The sequence below is a fragment of the Phallusia mammillata genome, chromosome 4 (genome assembly GCF_965637545.1).
Source record: "Phallusia mammillata chromosome 4, kaPhaMamm4.hap1.1, whole genome shotgun sequence".
Classification (NCBI taxonomy): Eukaryota; Metazoa; Chordata; class Ascidiacea; order Phlebobranchia; family Ascidiidae; genus Phallusia; species Phallusia mammillata.
In genome coordinates this window covers 3,443,575-3,462,911 of record NC_137255.1, presented here as the reverse complement: position 1 = coordinate 3,462,911, position 19,337 = coordinate 3,443,575, and the positions used below count along the sequence as shown (strand labels likewise).

The following is a 19,337-nucleotide window of genomic DNA, read 5'->3' as shown; positions in this document are numbered from 1 at the left end:
GGCTACGATTGTAGACACCTAAAAATACAAACAAATTATGCAAATAAAGTGAAATAACAATGCCAATGTGGCAAAATGAAAGCGCCTGAATCTAGCCACAATTTAAACACAAGTATCTCTCGCATTAGATACACAAACGAATTGTAACATTTGGCAAAAGAACAGCATAGTCTAACACAGGGCTTCCCAAACTGGGGGTCGCGACCCCGGAAGGGGTCGCTTAACAAACTTGAGGGGTCGCAGAGAGCTGTACCAATTTCTGCAAAAAGTACTCAATACACTGGCGCAGAGTACGGGGGTGTGAGGGTGCCGCACACCCCCGGCCTTTATCTTTGTATAACGTCAAAATCGCATCTTTGTTCAAGTTACGTCGGTTTTAAAACGTTTTCAGCCAAGCGCAAACGCGCTTGTAGTGACGCCATTGATCGAACAGACGTCGGTTGAAACGCAACATTTCTAAGCAGTGTTTAATATCCGTTTGCACTGCAACGGCCTAAACTTGGTCCAAGGTGAGCTCAGTTTAGGCGTCAACAATACACGATTTGAAACTTGAATTGCTTTTACTTTATTTTCCGCCCTAACAAATTACTTAAAACCTAAATCGTTGTAAAACTTGCCAACTCGGTAAATCGTCCTTTACGAACGTGCGTATGTTCTCGACGCACAGAAACGTTCAAACCACACGAAGAAATTGTGACAAGTGCCTATTTGCAAAACAATCGGTCAGAAACTAAGGCTAAAGCACGTAAAAGTTATCGGTGTTTGAACGTGTAAAGTAGTAGACTCCGAGTACCGGTAGGTTGTTTTTAGTTTTCGCTCGAATTCGGCGTTTCAATAAATACAACAAACGTTTTTTTTCGCACTGTTTATCATATTATCCGTGAAGGGTCGCGAAAAATTTAAAGAGATTAAAAGGGGTCGCGATCAAAAAAGTTTGGGAAGCCCTGGTCTAACATACCTGTCTGTTTTATGTTAGTGAAAGACCATGAAGACACTGTTATTGTCCTAAAAGAGTAAACACCAAGGCTTTCCCTAATCAATCAGCCCGAAACTGATGTAGATGTGAAGAATGGATAGCGGGTGACATGAAATATGATGTTCGTGCTGTGTATGCCAATACACTTGAAAACACCAAGCTGTTTCGGCGGATGCATACCTTCCCTTTGTGAAACGCGCTTTGAATCACCTCCCTGAACTGGTCTTTGACGTTATACTTTTGCTCATAGGTCAACATGAATTTCACAAGCTTGTTTTTTGTTCTTTAGCCAGGATTACCATCGACATGGACCCCAAAATAAGGACAACCGAAAAACTAAATTTTTCATATGAAACGAAACATACATTTTCGTTTTGAACAAATCTTTGTCTTTATACGAGCCATGACATATCATATAATTTTTTGACAGAAACAATCTATTCCAGCAACTGCTTGTTCGTAGAAAGTACTTGCTGTATTTCATGACAGCTCAGGTCTCGGTTAACTTTTACTTGTAGCATGGGTTTGAGGTAAGTAATCTATGGTTTGACATGTGATTGTTAAAAATAAGACAAAATAAGGACGTAAGTCAAATTTAAGGACATTGCTTAGAAATAAGGACAATCGTTTTTCTAAGACATTGCCCTTTAAAATAAGGACAAATCTTAAAAATAAGAACGGTATGGTAACCCAAAGAGATTATAAACCATGAGATGAAACTCGGGCTTGTCACGTGACTATTTGCATTGTTAAGCTGAATCTAGTTTCGTACGCCGTTCCGCTTCAGTGCATAGAAGTTTTGCACGTTTTTCGCTGAAATTGTATGTACTTGATAGCAGACTGCAAGTTAATAATAAATGCAATAATCGGTCGTCAGGCGTTAGGATTTAATTGCTGGCCAAAGAATGATGTTATATTTGTCTTATAGTTGTAGAATTTTTATAAAATCTATAAAAACTGCGATATAAGATGGCTATATAATGTGAAACGAGAGACAAAGTTTCACTGGGTTGTTTTTCTACAATAAAGCATCTCAGGTATTATGACAAAGTTTTTCAGTTGAGACATTTATATAGAGTGGTTTATTACGCATATAAAGTGACAAGAATGTGGCAAAATTCACATGTGGTAGTTTCAAATTAGAGAAAATGAAGTTACTTTGCAATGCAATTTGTACATTTTTTAACATCCTTTAGTGTGGCTTGTTTCACAAGATATTTAACAGAAAGATGGATTTACCACATGTTCAGTACGGACAAAGCCATGCACTTTGCCACTGTAGAACTTGTTTTGTTTTTTTATTATTATTTTTATAACCAACAAATATATAGTTTGTCAGGCATGTAAGAATAAGAGGGGTTATATTTTTAAGACTTATAAACATTCCATTAACAAACAGTTTTGATTATGAAAACAAAAAAATATGACAAGAGTGCATGATAACTGGTTGTTTTTTTATTCAGCATCTTGTATCAAATTTATACTATGGTAATACTGTGTTATTTTTTATTATTTTACAGATACTTCTGTCTTCTGTTGTTGTCAAATCAGATCTAAATATGAACAGTTGGAACATTGTGTGAAGCCTGTCACACAAATGAAATTAAAAGCCATGAACTGTATGATACATACAACATAAGCAAGGCATGTTTAAAATGTTTCATGAAAAACAGAACACTGAACTTTTTACCAGTTTGCACTCATTTCCACACAGAATATCAAGCTTTCACTCAGTGGCTGACTCATGTTGGTAGTGTAAAAACTGTGCTTCATGGACTAAGTGCCTCATGGTGATATCCCTGGCATGCAACTTCTCAATATGGCTGTCTTTTTCTCTAAACTGGCACTCACTCCAAGTTCAGAATAAACAACAAACAAACACTTGTTGAACCTGGTAAACTTTTAAGTACAAATTAACTTTGACGTACTGTTATACTCCTTTAAGGCTGTTAAAGAGCCTGAACGCTTTTAAAATGCAAGTTTGAATCACTTTCTTTTGTGCTGGTTGTTGCCTAAAACTTTCTTAACATTGTTTACTGTTAATGGGTTTCCATTCTTTGGGTTTTGTTGCTGTCTTCCAAGAAATAAAGCAAAAAACATAAACAATTAAATGGTTAAAAAAACAAATACAAACTTCAGTGTCTGACAGCTGTGAGATTCACGAATCCACTCTTTTTTGAGCAGCTTTAAATCTGTTGGTCCAGCCTATATGTATGTACAATATTTTTTTGTTTAGAAACTGAGATATTTTTTTATCTTTTGCAAGTAACATTAAATAGGCCTATTTGACATAATGTGGCATACAACAGAGTTTAGACACGTTTAATGTAAAATTAAAGTAATTGAACTTTTTCGCCCTGTTAGAGCTCATCAGACTGCCTGGCAGGCAATGAAAGTTCAAGAATGGTGCAGAATTGCAGAAAGATTATGAAAATTATTTATGAAAGTCATTTTGCACGAAAGTTATATTTTTCCACGAAATTTTGCATTTTTTCGAAAAAACCTTAAGCATGTAAACACAAAACTTAAGCAAAGACCTAATTCGCTTTATGTTCACAAAGCATTTTTTTCATAGTTTCGTAATATGGATTGAATCTTTTTGCTTTGTTGTATGCAAGCGTGTATGCACTGAAATAAGCAGTGGCTGTCTAAGTGAAATCAAGGTTTTTCGCCACCTCGTCCGTAAAAAAGTGCGAATAAACGAAACTAAACTACATTTAGTACCACCATACTGCCATGGGCAATTTTTTTCTGCCTCTCGCACTAAATTCGAAACATGCGATGATAATTACAAACACATATGGCTCGTTTTGCGCACTTAACTATAGCAAACTACAAACAAAATGTTGAACAAACTTCTATGCACTGAACCGTGACGCAGGACGAAGGAAAACCCAAAAAAATCCATTGTTACGTCAGAGGTTCCACTCATGTTTTCTATACTCTTTGGGTAACCCTGCCCAAAGACCCTGCCTATGCCCTTCGTTTGTATGTTTGATAAAACAGATAAATTGTCTTTGTTTCAGTGGTTCAACCAGCGTTGTTAAATTTGTTACAAAACAATGGCATTAATTTGATTAGAAACATCTAATTCATTGCAATACTTAAACAACAGTATGGATTTAAAAATATACACAAAGAATTATGTGCGTATGTTAACGTTAAGATCATTGTATTAAATAATCCACTGAAACATTTCGTACAATGACCAAACACATTTGGTACAAATGCCGAAAGGAATGAAAACGCTTTTTAAACGCAAAAATGATAGTAACCACCCCCAAAACTGGCTAAACTTTATTAAACTTTAAACATAAAGAAAGCAGTACACACTTTTTTTTCAAACAGACTACGTTTGCTTCAAAAATTGTATCAAAACAAATTCATTTAAGTTGAAAAACGAGACCTGGTCTGCAACGTTAAAGTATTGCTTTGCACCTAAAGGCGTTTTGTGCAATTTTAATAATTGCAATTTGATTCTGATAATAATTCGTTGTTTGTGGGCAGAGTTGGCATAGGTTTGGTTTACTGATTTAAAAAAGGTTTGAAATCGTCTGTGGAGCATGGATTCTTATGACATTATCGTAAATCAGCCAGTGGTCATTGATAATGTAAGCCAAAATATTGTAATTTTTGTCTGCAGTTGTTTTCTTGCCGTTGTTTCTCTCTGCAAAAATAGGCCCCTAATTTTTAGCAAGGTTACTGTATGTGTTAACTAAAATGTACTCAAATTTGCTTTCAAACAACTGCTGCAGCTCAAACATTTTCAAATGCATTTAAAGTGTTTTTTTATAAATATTTTAAATGCTATCTTAATTTTGTTGCCGCAAGGTGATGCATGCTCTTATTGTGATTCTGTTTTCAATTTAAATAAATAGATACACAATAACCAAATTGCCACATATTTGGCAACTAAGCTGAATTTGTTTGATGTAAATCTTGAATATGTTGTGGTGTTGCAATACCTTTATTATTTTTAGGGCTCTGGAATGATAAAAGCTGGATTCGCTGGAGATCAAGTTCCAAAATGCTATTTTCCCAATTAGTAAGCATGACATTTTTCCACTTGCAACTTGTATTGTATCAAAAATGTTGAAATGCAGTTTTTTTAAAAAGAAATGGTATTGTTGGTATTTTTCAATCGAACGTTATTATAAGTACATTTACTCATTATCTTGCAGTATTGGTCGACCAAAGCATGTGAGAGTCATGGCCGGGGCACTTGAGGGCGACATATTCATAGGTCCAAAGGCACAGGAACATAGAGGTCTCTTGAGTATTAGATATCCAATGGAGGTATGTTCTATCTTCACAAAAACTAATACCATTATTTTGCAAACAAAGTTTGATCAGTTTGTAATGCTAAAAGTAAATGAAAATTATCAAGACATTTTAAATATATTTGGAACACTATATATAGTTCTGTTCTTAAGTTTAATGGTGAAAATAACAGCCCAAATAAATGTAAAAAGCGACATGCTTTGCTTTTTAAATGTTTCGGCATAAGCTCATGTCATTTATCTATCGTTTTTGTGTGACACTTGTCTGGCTCCTTTTTATCATTCTTTCATGTGAGTTGTGACTCAAGTGTATATAAACGGGTGTAACTGATGTGGCCTTCATATCACTGATGATGGCATGAGCATTTCTTTAAAAAGTAAAGCATGTTGCGTTGTTTTAACCCTTAAATTTCAAATTAACTTTTCAATATTAAGTAATAAAGTTCTCTTTGAATGCATTTTTAAAAAATTTTTACAGCATGGAATTGTAACAGACTGGAATGATATGGAAAGGATTTGGCAATATGTCTATTCCAAAAATGAGCTTCAAACATTTCCTGAGGAGCATCCAGTGTTATTGACCGAGGCGCCACTAAATCCACGTAGAAATCGAGAAAGGGCTGCTGAAATATTCTTCGAAACTTTTAACGTCCCTGCCTTTTTTGTGTCAATTCAAGCTGTGCTGTCACTGTAAGTATTATTGGATTGTTTGTGATTTTTGGCATACAACGGTATTGATCATAAAACAGTGCTGTTATATAGTTGACCAGCAGACAACTCCTGTTAATTGCACAGTGATTAGTTATTGCATAGATACATATTTTAGTGCATACTGAATACTTATCTCAGTAGTTCTCAAACTGTGTGTGTGCAATTCATTCCATAAGATGGTGCACCCCAAAGTTGTGCTTTTTATAGTTGCACCCTGAGGTAAAAAAAAGTGTGAGAAACACTGTGGTATAAAAGCATACAATTGTTTTTCGTAAGTGGCTGCTTGGTTTCAATGTTAGCTTTTGGGGTTCAACTGGGGTTCAAAAATTCTTAACCTTATTCATTGCTTACAACCTCATGGGCCAGTCTCCAGAGTATGGCAGCTGCACGCGCAATTTTTTTTTGGAAAAAAAATTTGTGCACGCCAAGTTTTGTGATTTGCACGTGAAAATTTTGCACCAAAGTCATTTAATTGGCCTGTCTTGACCTCTTTTACTTGCTTTGAAATTGGTCTTGCACGCTAACTTACATGTCGTGCACGCGGGACATGTAGGTCCTGCACGCGCGAGATCTCGTCGGGAACTGCCATGTTCTGCAGACTGGCTCATGGGTATCACACTTCTTAAGACAGTAAAGTTAGCAATTCCTAAAGAACGTCTAAAACACAAGTTTCGATAAAACCAGGACTAATCAATTGGGTCAGTTAAGTTGCAATTCTTGTTCTGACTTGAATCAAGTACAGCAGAAAGCTACTGACATACCACCTGAAATGCTCCAGCGTACCACTGGTGTAATGCATACCTCAGGTTGAGACCCACTGCACCAGAGCATTATGCAAATCAATATATGATTTGTTTTCTACAATTGGTTATAGTTCCAAATTAAGCTTTTTTTGTGACTAACTTTTTTGACTTGTAAAAGGCTGGATTTTGGGAAACTGCATGTAACAACATGATACTTACTTTAACTAGAATTCGCTCTAATTACTGTGTTGTTAAATGTTTTAGATATGCAGCTGGTAAAATGACTGGAGTAGTTATCGATGCAGGTGATGGAGTCACTCATTCTGTTCCAATCTATGAGGGATTTTCTCTGCCACATTCCATAATAAGAACTGATGTAGCGGGGCGCGATGTAACCAAGTTAGTGTTATAATTGGTTAACTGATTTCAACTTTCATAGTTTATGTCCTCCCTAAGTACCGCTGAAAACTTGTGGCTGCTGCTTACATAACAGTAAAATGTGCAAGATGGTCATTTTGCAAGACAAACTAATTGTAGAGTAAAATATTTTTGGTTATAATGATTAGTTTTAAACCTACTAAGTAATCTATAATAAAACACAAGTCTTTAAAGATTTTGTGTTTTATTATAGATTACTTAGTCGGTTGTAACAAACCCTAAGTGTTTCTTTCAACAAACATATGATTGGTTTGCCCGTATTGAACTTTTATTGATTACAAAAACGGAATTCATTTTATTGATATTGAATTAAAACTATTGTTGTTGTTTTTTCAGATATCTACAATTGCTTCTGAGAAAAGAAGGATTTAATTTCAAAACCACAGCTGAACATGAAATTGTAAAAACAATTAAAGAAGTATGTTGAATTTTTTGACTGATTATTTTGTGGAAACTGAATGTATTTTGTCACACAGAAAGCATGTTACCTTTCTCAAAATGCTGTAAAAGAAGAAGGTGTAGAACATGAGAAAAAATTGTTTCCTTTACCTGATGGAAGTTCAATAGAGGCAAGTGTAACCTTTGTCAGTTTTGAGAATATATTGCAATCAGAGTTGCAAGCTTGTATAAGGCTTGACTTTGAATCCACATATTACTGGCATGCTTACGATTTTTTTATGACTCGAACTCTAAGCATTTGTTTTTGAGTCAGAGTATTAAAGTGACATTTTCTTTTTTACCACTTATTTTGCTTGTTTGGCTTAGTCTACTTTTTGCTGGCCAAAATATAATATTAAATTAAGTATAATATGATATCACTGATGATGGCATGAGCATTTGCCAATACGTTTGAACAATAAAGCATGTCGGTTTTTGCACCTATTTGGGCCATTATTTTCATCATTAAACTTATGAACAGATCCATAAATAGTGTTCCAAAGTACATAAGCAACCGCTACAGTATTGCAATGAAGGACAATATGTGTTTTCAATGTCTTCTACTTTATAGATTTTTTTATACCAAACAATAAATATTCTTACAATCTATTGCAATTCAGATTGGTTCGGCGAAGTTTAGAGCACCAGAAGTTTTATTCCAACCCGACTTAATAGGAGAGGAATCACAAGGTCTCCATGAAGTCTTAGTAAACAGCATTAAGAAATGTGATATGGATCTAAGAAGAACTTTGTACCAAAATATTGTAATGGCTGGCGGGTCAACGTTGTTTAAAGGTATTAGTCAATACTTCATGCTTTTAAGATGTCAACTGTTAAGTCTTTATTATGGATGCTTGTGCAATCTAGTTTACGAAAATTTTGAGCTAGTCGCAAAAAATAGCAAATTGTTACTCATAATTGTTTAGTTTAGCTGACAATTACATCAATTTTACCTGTGTATAACCTAAACAAATTAATTAGTAGTGATGGGACGAGTACCCGGTAATCGGTACTCTGTATCGATGGTATCGATGGTATCGAACGATTCAGTGGTAACGATACTCGTACTCGGTATCGAAATATTTTGTCTCAGTTTTCGATACCAACGTGCGAGTACCGAATGCCGAGTCAACATTTGCTTCGGACGGCACAAAATTTGAAAAAAGTTCCGCCAGTTTACGTATATCTTTTTCGCTATCACGTGGTGATTACATTTTTCGGCATGTGTGAGTGCACGCCTGCACCCCGACCATGGCAGATAGTGATATACAACTAAGTACAACACTACACTTAAGTACTTGGTAATCGTACTCGGTACTCGGTATCGAAGGTATATACATTTGGTACTCGTACTCGGTATCGGTACTCGCTTCAAAACCTGGTATCGTCCCATCACTATTATTTAGTGTACCTTGTTACTTTAATTAGTGTACCTTGTAAAATACATGTGAAAACTTTGCACAACATGGTGCAACCTAAAAGTACAGTTCGTTACGTACATTGCTTTCTATACACACTGTGCAATTTTTGACCTTGAAAAGATGAGCCTGGCGGTCATAGCTAGACTGAAGATGGCATAGAGTGGTGCGTCGCAGGGCATTATGCCTGCAATTTAAGATGTTATTGTCAGAAACCTAGATTTTCTCGGCCAAATATTTAAATTTTATTTACTTTTTAGGTTTTGGAGACCGGCTTTTGAGTGAAACAAAACACCTCGCTCCAAAAGACAACAAAATTCGAATTCAAGCGACTCAAGAAAGACTTTATTCAACTTGGATCGGGTAAATTTTGCAATATTAATAAAACAAAGACTAACTTTCAACTGTTGTTGCTGTTACAACATAACAAAGAACATTGTGTGTATTGTTCTTAAGCAGCAAAACAATAAATCTTTATGGCAACATAAACTTTTTACTTTATGTTTTTCTGTGTCTGTACAGTTACTAAAAATACACTGCCGGAATAAAGCAATCCTGAAACAAGTTGCTTCTATTATGATGTCAAAATTTAGCAATATGACAAACAGTAACTGTTGCCACTACATTTTGTCAAAAGCTAATTATGACCCACAAAACAAAATGTGTTAGAAAGTAGAAACATAGGATGTAACTTGTTAGGTTCTATCAAAGGCTAAAGAATATCAGAGGGGTTCGGCCATGAAAAAAAGGTTAAGAACCACTACTCTGGATTAAGTTTAGGAAATTATGTAATAAGTTCAGTGTGCAATAAAACATAATTTCGTATTACCTGGATTTCAGTTACCCATAATCCTCAGTTTAATATTTTATTTTTAGTGGATCTATTCTTGCTTCTCTCGATACTTTTAAGAAAATGTGGGTTAGCAAGCGTGAATACGAGGAAGACCGACACAGAGCCGTCAATCGTAAGATGTTTTGAGAACGTTCATCGCACCATGCACCCCTGGTGTGTTTTTGTCATATTTAGCAAATGAAGAGATTTTATGGTTTTTGTCTGCTGCTCTTCTAACGCTAACAGTGTCAACCAGACGTGTTGATTGAACAAATGTTTGCTGGACGTTTTTTGCAAATCAAATAAGTGATATATTGAGTTTTTGCGCCTGAACTTCTCCATTCGGTCTTAGTTTTCTTAAACAGCAAATTTTTGCGACACAAACACTAAAAACAGTTAATAATTGTATAACTGCAAATTAAATCAAGCATTTGAGCATATGGTTTAGGCTAAATTATTAAAGATTTTTGGTTTTTGGATTGCAATAGTCCTTTTTTAAATAATATTAGTGACTGCACAAAACACTCTTAAATAAATTTAGGTACATTTAAAAATGTTTGGCATATTTTCACTTGGCTTCCAAGTATCCAGTTATGACTCAAAATTCATAATTATTTTTAAATGCTGCTCCTATGGCCTGGTTGCATATAAAATAATATATTTCCGGTTTACAGTACAATTACAGTTGCAGTGTTTTTGGTGTATTTGCCGTTCCGTTGACTGTATCTTTCTATTGTGGTACTATTTATTGTACTGATTTACCACAAACGTGCTTGCATGCTAGGTAGAATTTGCAAGCAAGCAATTCTAGTTTTGTGAGCTTTCCACCACTATTTGGCGCTAGGGAGCTTTTCCATTACCATTTTAGTGGAAATTTTTCTTTGCTTACTGTAGTATTGCTAGGTTGCACTGTTTACAAATATTTGCTTTTGTTAGACTAACGTTAATTATTGAAGCATAATTTTAGGCAATGTATGGTAACGCTGCAAATTAGGCATTTTATCAGGCGTTTGTCACAGTATATTACAGCTAAAATATTTCCATTTACAACCCCTGTCTATTTTCTTTGGTATTCTAAAAGTAATTATGCTGTTTTGATCTAATGGTGCAACTTAATATAGCATATGTAGTGCTCAAAACTAAGCATAATCATGAACAACCTAATGGCTATGGCACTTGAATTATTTAGGAGAGAGTTCAAGTAACATTTTTTCTACACCAATAGTTCCTAAAGCGTATTTTCTTTTTTCATAACTCTAACATTTCCATGACAAGCTACATGATAATATTAAATGTTTCCAGTGTAGGTTAACGGTTTACCATTTAGTGCATATAGTTTGTAATAGAAATGCAGTTATAAAACTTTATTTGTACCAAATTATATGATTTACAGAAAAAAACTGATCTATTACAAAACTGCTTTACCTATTTTCAGTTCCAAAAAAACTTCTGTATTTGTGTTCAATTATGTGGCACCTGTTAGCATGCATGACCCCCAATGTACTGTTAGACTCTTTCTATGTCGTCCAAGTTGTGTGTTATTAAACGTAAGTTTCATATACTGAACATATATTTGGTCAACACAGCCACAAAAAAGCATAGAAGTTATTAAGTGAAAAGTAGGGACTGTAAAGTAGGTTGCAAATACCACTTTATGATAGCAGCAACAGTTTTGAAGTCTTATCACTAAACTTAGACATATTTCATTTTCCACTTAAACCAATACTGTTTATCTAATTTCAACAAACAGTGGCAAAGATAATTAAACATTGATAAGATAAACTTATCATAGGATAAATTATATTCATTATTAATCTGTCACTCAGCTATATCAGTGTCCACTGGAAAACAGTTTTTGCTACCATGTTAACTCTTATTTGGCTTAGTATGCACAAAGCATTTTGCTAGCAAAGTTGACATTATTGTTACATCAAAGAGTGTTAATTAGGATTTTAATTTAGATGTGAAACAAGTATCATTACTGTTATCTAATACCCAATGGACATAGCTCTTTATTAATTGCTTGTTAAAATGGGATTATTATTGTAATTAATTCTTATACTGCCAAGAAAGAAGAACAGTCAAAACATACATATAGCCTAGCAGGGCCAAACCTAGAAAAGTTAGACTTAATGTTGTATATTTGAAAGTTGATGTCTATATAATGCATTGATATTGACTCTGAACTTGTGTTCTGATGCTTTGCAGCTTTTTAAGTCCATAAATAATTTAGACACCTTGGAAGGAGCGACTATGTACTTGAAAATTGACTCTGGGCAGCCTTAAGTGATCTTGAGGGAAGTTTGTTGATGCTAGAGTTATCCGTCTGGTTCCTGCACAAAGCATTGGTATTTTAGGTTGATGTGTATGGTACATTTGTGAAGTAAAATAGTTGATTAAAGTTGCTGAAACAATTTCAGTTACTTAAAAAAATATAAGTACCAAACAAAATATATATTTTTTCTGAATCTTTTAAACTGCTTTATTCACCAAATATGTTTTAAATTACAGTATTTTTAGTGTAAAAAATGAACAGAGCCATATTGTGCACTGGGGATAACTGAACTATTTAATGGACTTGTGACCTATTAACAGGTGACACACACACATGTGCAGAAAGTAAATAAAATGTCTTGCACGTTGGTTATGTTATGTGTGTACTTAATAAATACACTTTGGGACAGGGATGGGTCTTGCTAAGTGAAACATGCACAGTATAAAGGCTAGCAACACGTCAGAAAGTTCAACAGCAGCAAATTAGTGACTGTTCAAAGAGACATTTTTCAATATTTGTACTTCAGTTATTTGGATGAAAATAGAAAAAAAAATTTTGAATTTTTATAAGCATATTTTTTTATCGCAAAAACTGGTTATTTGGTCCTAAAGGTAGTTGCTTTTATGCTAAAAACTGAAGACAAAGCTTTTAAGTATGTTTACTCTTGATGATGGTGGTCTATTCTTACCCCAATGACTGTAGTTTTGCAATATACAAAGAAGAAGCTCTTGCTCTGGCCCATTATTACTTTACTGTGGCGTTGGATGTGTTTGGAAGTGGCCACTTCAAACTTGTTCAAATACCTAATTGTCTCTCGTCAACACAGAATTTGAGACAGTCGTATGTTAATTCGTTGTATGCTGTTGTTAGATATAGACATTTTTTGATGCCTGCTTTTTTTAAATCTTCTTAAAAAATTAAAAATACAATTATTCCACTTGTATTCCATGGGGTAAAATTTTTTAAGAATAGTATTTTGTAAGTTGGTGTACCAAAAAAATGTTTTTTTTCTGTTTTAAAACTGTTTATATTCTTTGTGTTATTAATACAGGACAACAGTAAAGACTAAAATTGCCAAAAACTACTTTTATTACCTTAAGCCACAGGTTTGGATTGCATTGTACGATGTTGAGTTATGAAACCAGAAAAAGGTAAGATTTTTTATTTTTCTCTAAATTCAGTTTTTTCAAGTAATAATAAACTTGTGAAAAAGGTTACGTCACATTTCGAACTTTTTATGTGTTGCCTTAAACTTGGTTTCAGAACAAATGGCAAGTGAAAATTACACAACTCAAGCAGAAGAACAAGAATCAGATGATGTGGTCAGTTTAAAGTTTTTGTTTTTAATAGTTGCATCAAAATAAATTAAGTATGACTTACAAATATTAAGTAATGATGTAAAGTTTTAATGATTAAAAATATTTACCCCCCAAAAATGTATCATTCTGTCACAATTTTTTAATTGTACAATTTAATAAAACAAAAATTACTTAGCTGCTGTATCTTAAGATACCAAAAAATATTTTTTCAACGTTTTAACTACACCATTCTTTGTTTATTAAGAGTATGTTATCATCTTAAGATACAGCAGCTAAATAAAAAATATTTATTAAATTGTACAATTATAAAATTGAGACATAATGATAAAATAATTTAAATATAGTAAATATGTTTTTTTGCATAGTTTCAGCGGGGCAGTGAAAGTGAAGGTAGCACCTCAGACTCAAGGAACGAAACTTTTGATAATCATTATCCAACACATGTGACTTCGCCAATCAGACCCATGCATTTTCACCATCCAGGTATGTAAAAAATTTTAAGAAAAACATACATTTCTTCAGCTCCTACTAATAAAAAAAATGTTCTGAACTTTTTCTCTGGAAAACAGACAGTGGTTATTTGAACTTATGACTCCAGGTAATCCCAAATTCTATAATATTGGATACTGAACATCAACATATGGCCTTAATTTGTCAAAAATATTGTGCTTACCAAAATCTTGGTGTATCAGACATTAACTTGAAAACATTCTGAATACCTTTTGAAATAACGTCATCTAAATATAAAAATCGAGAAAATATTTTTCTTGCTGTGTGATTGTTGCATTTTTATTCAAAAAAAAATTCACATACTCGGAGTTACAGAATCAAGTCCACACATTCGGGTTAATGAACATTGTCCTAGAACCACATTTTGGTAAAAAAGTATAAAATGTTGCTTGTGAAAACATGGTTTGGGAAAAAAATTGGCATTTGCCGCAAATACTCTAGTCCTTCTGAATGTGATAAATAATTCAATTTCCTACCTAGCAGCATGGCTGGTGTGGATGATAGCAGTTGTGGAATAAACTGATGTAAAAAATTAATGAGCTTGTTCCTTAGCAAAATCCTACTCCTTGGATAAAACCGAAATGACTATTTTAGTTTGCAAAAGTCGGCAAATGAGCTAAACTAAACTCTAACAAACACCAACATTTAAATCTGCTCTTAATCATGTTATAATGACTCTTTGAAGAACCTAAGTCTGTTTCAGTCAATGTTTTTTGTCCCAATCCTGAAAGATGCTACTTAACTCAGACAAATTTGAGTTAAATAATCAGCATTAGTCACAAAAAAATTTCCAATTATTTTTTGAATAATTTCATTATTTATGTCATGTTTTGTACAGTTTAAAATACCTTTGATGTAAAATATTGTTTACCTGCTTGGTAGCCAAGACATATTGTATTCCAATTTAAACTTGTTTTATTATGCTACAATAGCTTTGGACTGTAAAATATCCAAATGAGATTGGCCTAGAGTCCTGAAAGTCAAGATTTCTGGTCAACATTTCAGAACACTAACTTATAATCCAACATGTATACTTTAACTGTTGGTGGACAATGACTAGTGTCTTTTTTGCTTTGTTTCATGTCTTTTCTTTTTTATATACTGCACAGAATACATTACTGAGGTGAATAACAATCGAGTAGTGGTGCAACACCCCAAACGAACTGTGATCAACATTCATCCAGAATCTGGTGTGGATAGAAGATCTATAACTGACACTGAGTCATGGAATACTCCATTATCTAATCGAAATCAGGGTAGATAATACTTTCTTGTTGAATAGCATATTTAACAATAATACTAAATTTTAAATGCAGTATTATTCAAATAGAATACAAAATCAACTTTTTTTTACCAAAGACAAGGTACCAAAACAATAATAAATAAACCTTAAAAACTTCAGTCTGTTTATGCTGCACTATTTACTTTTTCACATGCTTTAGACTGGTGTTTATGTAAGTATTTTATGTAAGTTTCATTTTTTGTTTGTCAGTATGCATTCATTGTGGTTAGTGCATGAAACCTGTTGCATCTCCTCAACAGCAGGAATTATTAAGTTATTATCCTGTTTAATGCTTTGATTATCTGTAGCTCTTTAACTGACAGTCACCTTGAGATTGCATTTTAAAACATTTTTATGAAGTGACTATGATATACTGAATGAATTGTTTCTTCTCATATGGTATCAATTCATATTTTAAGTAAAAACCTCCTATGCATTAATCACATGTCACATTAGGCTCATGGTACAGCAGATGGCAAGATAAAGAAGAAGAGGACGAATTGGAAAGAATTGAACGGAGGAAAGAAGAGCTAAGGAGGAAAACAACAGAAGAGGTCAGATAAAACTGAATGCATTTTTCTAAACTGAAATCATTGGGTCATGTATCTTTCTAGGCTAAAACAGTACTTTGAGATGAGTTTCCGAATGTACAACCGCAGTTACTTGTCCAAAAATACATGGGCCCGGTCCCATAACTTTGTTTGTACATCCTTAGGTTGTGTACCCCTGCTTTAAGCCACTTTCAATTTATTTTAATGTAAGTTAACCATTGTACCGTATTTACTCGATTGTAAGCCGCATGTTGGGGTGTTAAAAAATAATGTAGATCGCACGCTGGAATTTTAGATACGGCTGTTTCTTAATACATCTTTCTGTTGTTATATGGTATGACTATTTGCCCATATCTGTTAGTTACGTTAATCACTGTACCCAACAGAAGGTATATCGACGTATAATCTGTAGGCTACATACATACATGTTTTGAACCCCAAATAATTTAAAATGTTGGGGTGTAGAAATAAGTTCGGCATAAAATTAAAATATAAGCCGCCCTCGATTGTAAGCCGCACAAACGGCAGCTAAAAAAAAACAATATAAGCCGCGGCTTGCAATCGAGTAAATACGGTATTTGAATCGTTGCAATTAAAGTTATTTTGGGATCTAAATCTAAACTTACCTTCTTCGAACAAAAATTAGGAAAAATAGTTAATACAACTTCACAGACATCTCACTTTACCTTGTACTTATCATTTTTGGGTGGTCTCGCCAAAAACAAAATAAAACGTTTTTTTCAGTTGTTAAAGCTCCCATGTAGTATGGGTCGGATGCTCCTCAAGGAACAGGAGCAGTTGGAAGTCCGGATGCAGAAAGAAACTATGGATCCACGACTCGCATCCAGATCCCCAGGAGCAAACACTTCGATCCCTGCCAAGCCTCGATACAACAGCCCAGTTAACTCATGTGTGTTAATTGTGTATTTTATTAAAGGTCTATGCGTTTATCTGATAGTTATGGTGGTTAGTTTTCATATAATAGCTTGGTTATGCTAATAATCGGATTTATCTGTGCTGAGTAGTCTGGTTTTTCGATAACTTTTTATAGGTTGGACGACTTCATAGTTGTTCAAAACTATTACGAACTTGCCCAAGAGCCCAAGTCTAATGTTTATTTAACAAATATTGTTGAAACCACCAGCGATCAAAAAGGCACATGGGAATTCTTTGTGACCGGTGGATTCGGTATTACGCATTAATAGGCCTGGCGTACTATAGTTTCGAAATGAGTGTGCCGTGATCGCTGGTCTGCATGAACACTTTAGGGCAGATCCCAGTTAGAATTTATGTTCATCTTAACTGATACTGGTCAATCTGGTTATAACCTACCCCACTACGAAGCTAACATGTGCAGCATACTAGGCAGGCAACTATGCTTGTGATTCGACTTTCAAAGGGTGCACCGCTGAGCCTGCGTAGCTCAGTTGGTAAAGCGCGCGGAAAATGCACCAGTCGTGGGTTCGAATCCCTCCACAAGCTATTTTTTAGCCTACGCCTTGCCAAATATAAATGCTTGGTGACCGCGGTGTATATAACACTATTAATGGGCCTGGCGTACTACGATTTCATCCGATTAGGCCTATATTTCTTAAATTTTTAACGTTTTTCATCTACCTCTTCATTTTAGCTCCGTCTCGGACACTTCGTGAAGCTCGAGACAACAGAATGGGATTCAGTATTCAGAATCTCAGCACAGAGGTCGGTTCTTGTAACATGAAATGAAAGTATTGCTTGATAAATTAAACAATTTGTTATAGGCAGATGAAAACGTGGTCGGACGTCACAATGACGTCAGAGACAACGGAAACGAAGCTGGTTTGTTTCTTTAGGACCACTTAGAGCAGTGGTTATTAACCGTTTTATTGTCGCTATTCTTGAGAACCAAAATATGGATTTTGTTTTGACCCTTCTTTACAAAACAAGATATGAAAAATATACGAACTTAAAATCTGACAATGTAAATACTGCCTGAAAAATGTTTAATTACTCCCTTAGGGGCAATAAACCACAGGTAAGAACCACTGCCTTGGAGTAACTATGGATTTGTGAAGCAATTACTGTTAAATTTGTATTATGGTGTACTATCGAGTTACTTTTTTGCAGCTGATCTTTCCAACAGCACGTTTATACTGGTAAACAACGAGCAAGGCAAATTGATGAAAGGAGAGTCTATGCCAGAAATTTCAGGACGCACAAAGGTAAATAGAAACACCCCTAAGTCTTGACAAATACATTAAGTCTTGAAATCTTGACAAAATCTATACTTTACAGTTATTTCCTTACCATATTTTATCCACTTTAAACCGACGTTTACCGAAAGGTGTTGACAGAACATGTTTAGAGGTAAGAATTTGTATTTTTAGTTTAGCAAAATAATTGTATTTGTTTACACTTGAACTTTGTGTTTCCAGAAGCATTTGACCGTGACCGAATTTGAACGGATCTTCGGCATGTCACGTGATGTGTTTTGGCGCCTCCCCAAATGGAAGAGAATGGAAATGAAAAAGAAAGTTCACTTGTTTTAAACTCTCCTAACAGGCCAGAAGAGGTCGGACCAGTTTAAAAAGAACATGCTGACAATATTGTACTTTATCCATAGAAAATACGTGTACTTTGGAAGTGTCTCAAGTGTGTTGCAGTGGTTCCCAACCTTTTTCGACGAATTCCTTCCTTAACAATTTAAAACATTTTCATTCCTCCCTAATATGCTACATAGTGGATGCTAAACCATACAAAGATCACTTGAAACTGGGTCTTTCATTTTTGCAAACCACATGTTAAAATTAAAATAAATTCCTTCCCTCAAGTTTCAAAATTTTTCACTTGGGTGGTATGCCTTCATGATGAAAACCACTGGTTTATTGTGCTATAGCTGTCCTGGGTAGACGTTTTGTGGCCCTTATATTGCAATAAGAGCCCTTTGTATCTACCTTGTATTCTAGGGCAAATAAATATGTGTTATTATGTGTGTTAAACAACCAAAAGCTGCTTTGTGACAAACATTGTGTTAAGCTTGCAAAAAAGCACAACCACCTCAAATGTTAAAAGCTTCTTTCATATATACTCGCTGTGTTTAGAGGTGTGTCAGGGGTAGATTTCACCTGTTTCTCTTGTGGCAACTATGTTGTTTTGTTTGTAAACGCTGCATATATCTCATAAAATTTCATGTTGTTTAGTTGTTGTTGCCATTGTAAGCCAAAATCGTGCATTGCTGGACTATGTACTGTTGTAAAATAAAAGGAAAGTTGTGTGTACTGGTTTTGGCTTGTGACCAAATACTAATTTAGGCTTAGACAGGTTAGTATGTAAGTTTGACAATAGATAAATTACTGTCTGCGTGATAAATATGTCACCTAACTAAATATTATAAAGGCTAGACATTATGCAAGTGCCTTAACCAAAATATTTGCCTATGTAGATGCACCTTATTGTGACAAAAATATGTTATTTCATCCAAAAATCAGCATCATAATAACTCATAAGGTGCAATTAATTTCCTCGTGCAGAATTTTTGGTTTCTAAAAGCAAGTTTCCAGAATAATGACTGGTTTCACCCGCGCC

At 34.5% G+C, this 19,337-nt stretch overlaps 2 protein-coding genes and 1 long non-coding RNA gene across 3 annotated transcripts; all 3 read left to right on the top strand.

Annotated features, from left to right (window-relative positions):
* Positions 1 to 1,969: 1,969 nt before the first annotated feature.
* On the top strand, positions 1,970 to 3,444 carry LOC145224118 (uncharacterized). The gene is made up of 3 exons (XR_013859567.1): positions 1,970 to 2,013; positions 2,497 to 2,620; positions 2,691 to 3,444. It is a non-coding gene; the product is annotated as an uncharacterized LOC145224118 (long non-coding RNA).
* Positions 3,445 to 4,427: 983 nt separating this feature from the next.
* On the top strand, positions 4,428 to 11,402 carry LOC145223786 (alpha-centractin-like). The gene is made up of 10 exons (XM_080090173.1): positions 4,428 to 4,587; positions 4,957 to 5,021; positions 5,158 to 5,272; positions 5,735 to 5,946; positions 6,975 to 7,109; positions 7,485 to 7,566; positions 7,625 to 7,717; positions 8,207 to 8,381; positions 9,265 to 9,367; positions 9,881 to 11,402. Exons 1-10 carry the CDS (start codon positions 4,540 to 4,542, stop codon positions 9,981 to 9,983), a joined length of 1,131 nt encoding a protein of 376 aa, XP_079946299.1. The 5' UTR covers positions 4,428 to 4,539; the 3' UTR covers positions 9,984 to 11,402.
* Positions 11,403 to 12,659: 1,257 nt separating this feature from the next.
* LOC145225016 (uncharacterized) lies at positions 12,660 to 19,035 on the top strand. Its single transcript, XM_080091657.1, has 12 exons — positions 12,660 to 13,262; positions 13,375 to 13,433; positions 13,796 to 13,913; positions 15,050 to 15,196; positions 15,383 to 15,394; positions 15,679 to 15,776; positions 16,518 to 16,683; positions 17,404 to 17,474; positions 17,534 to 17,591; positions 17,880 to 17,974; positions 18,048 to 18,119; positions 18,188 to 19,035. Exons 1-12 carry the CDS (start codon positions 13,247 to 13,249, stop codon positions 18,299 to 18,301), a joined length of 1,026 nt encoding a protein of 341 aa, XP_079947783.1. The 5' UTR covers positions 12,660 to 13,246; the 3' UTR covers positions 18,302 to 19,035.
* The last annotated feature ends 302 nt before the right edge of the window (positions 19,036 to 19,337 follow it).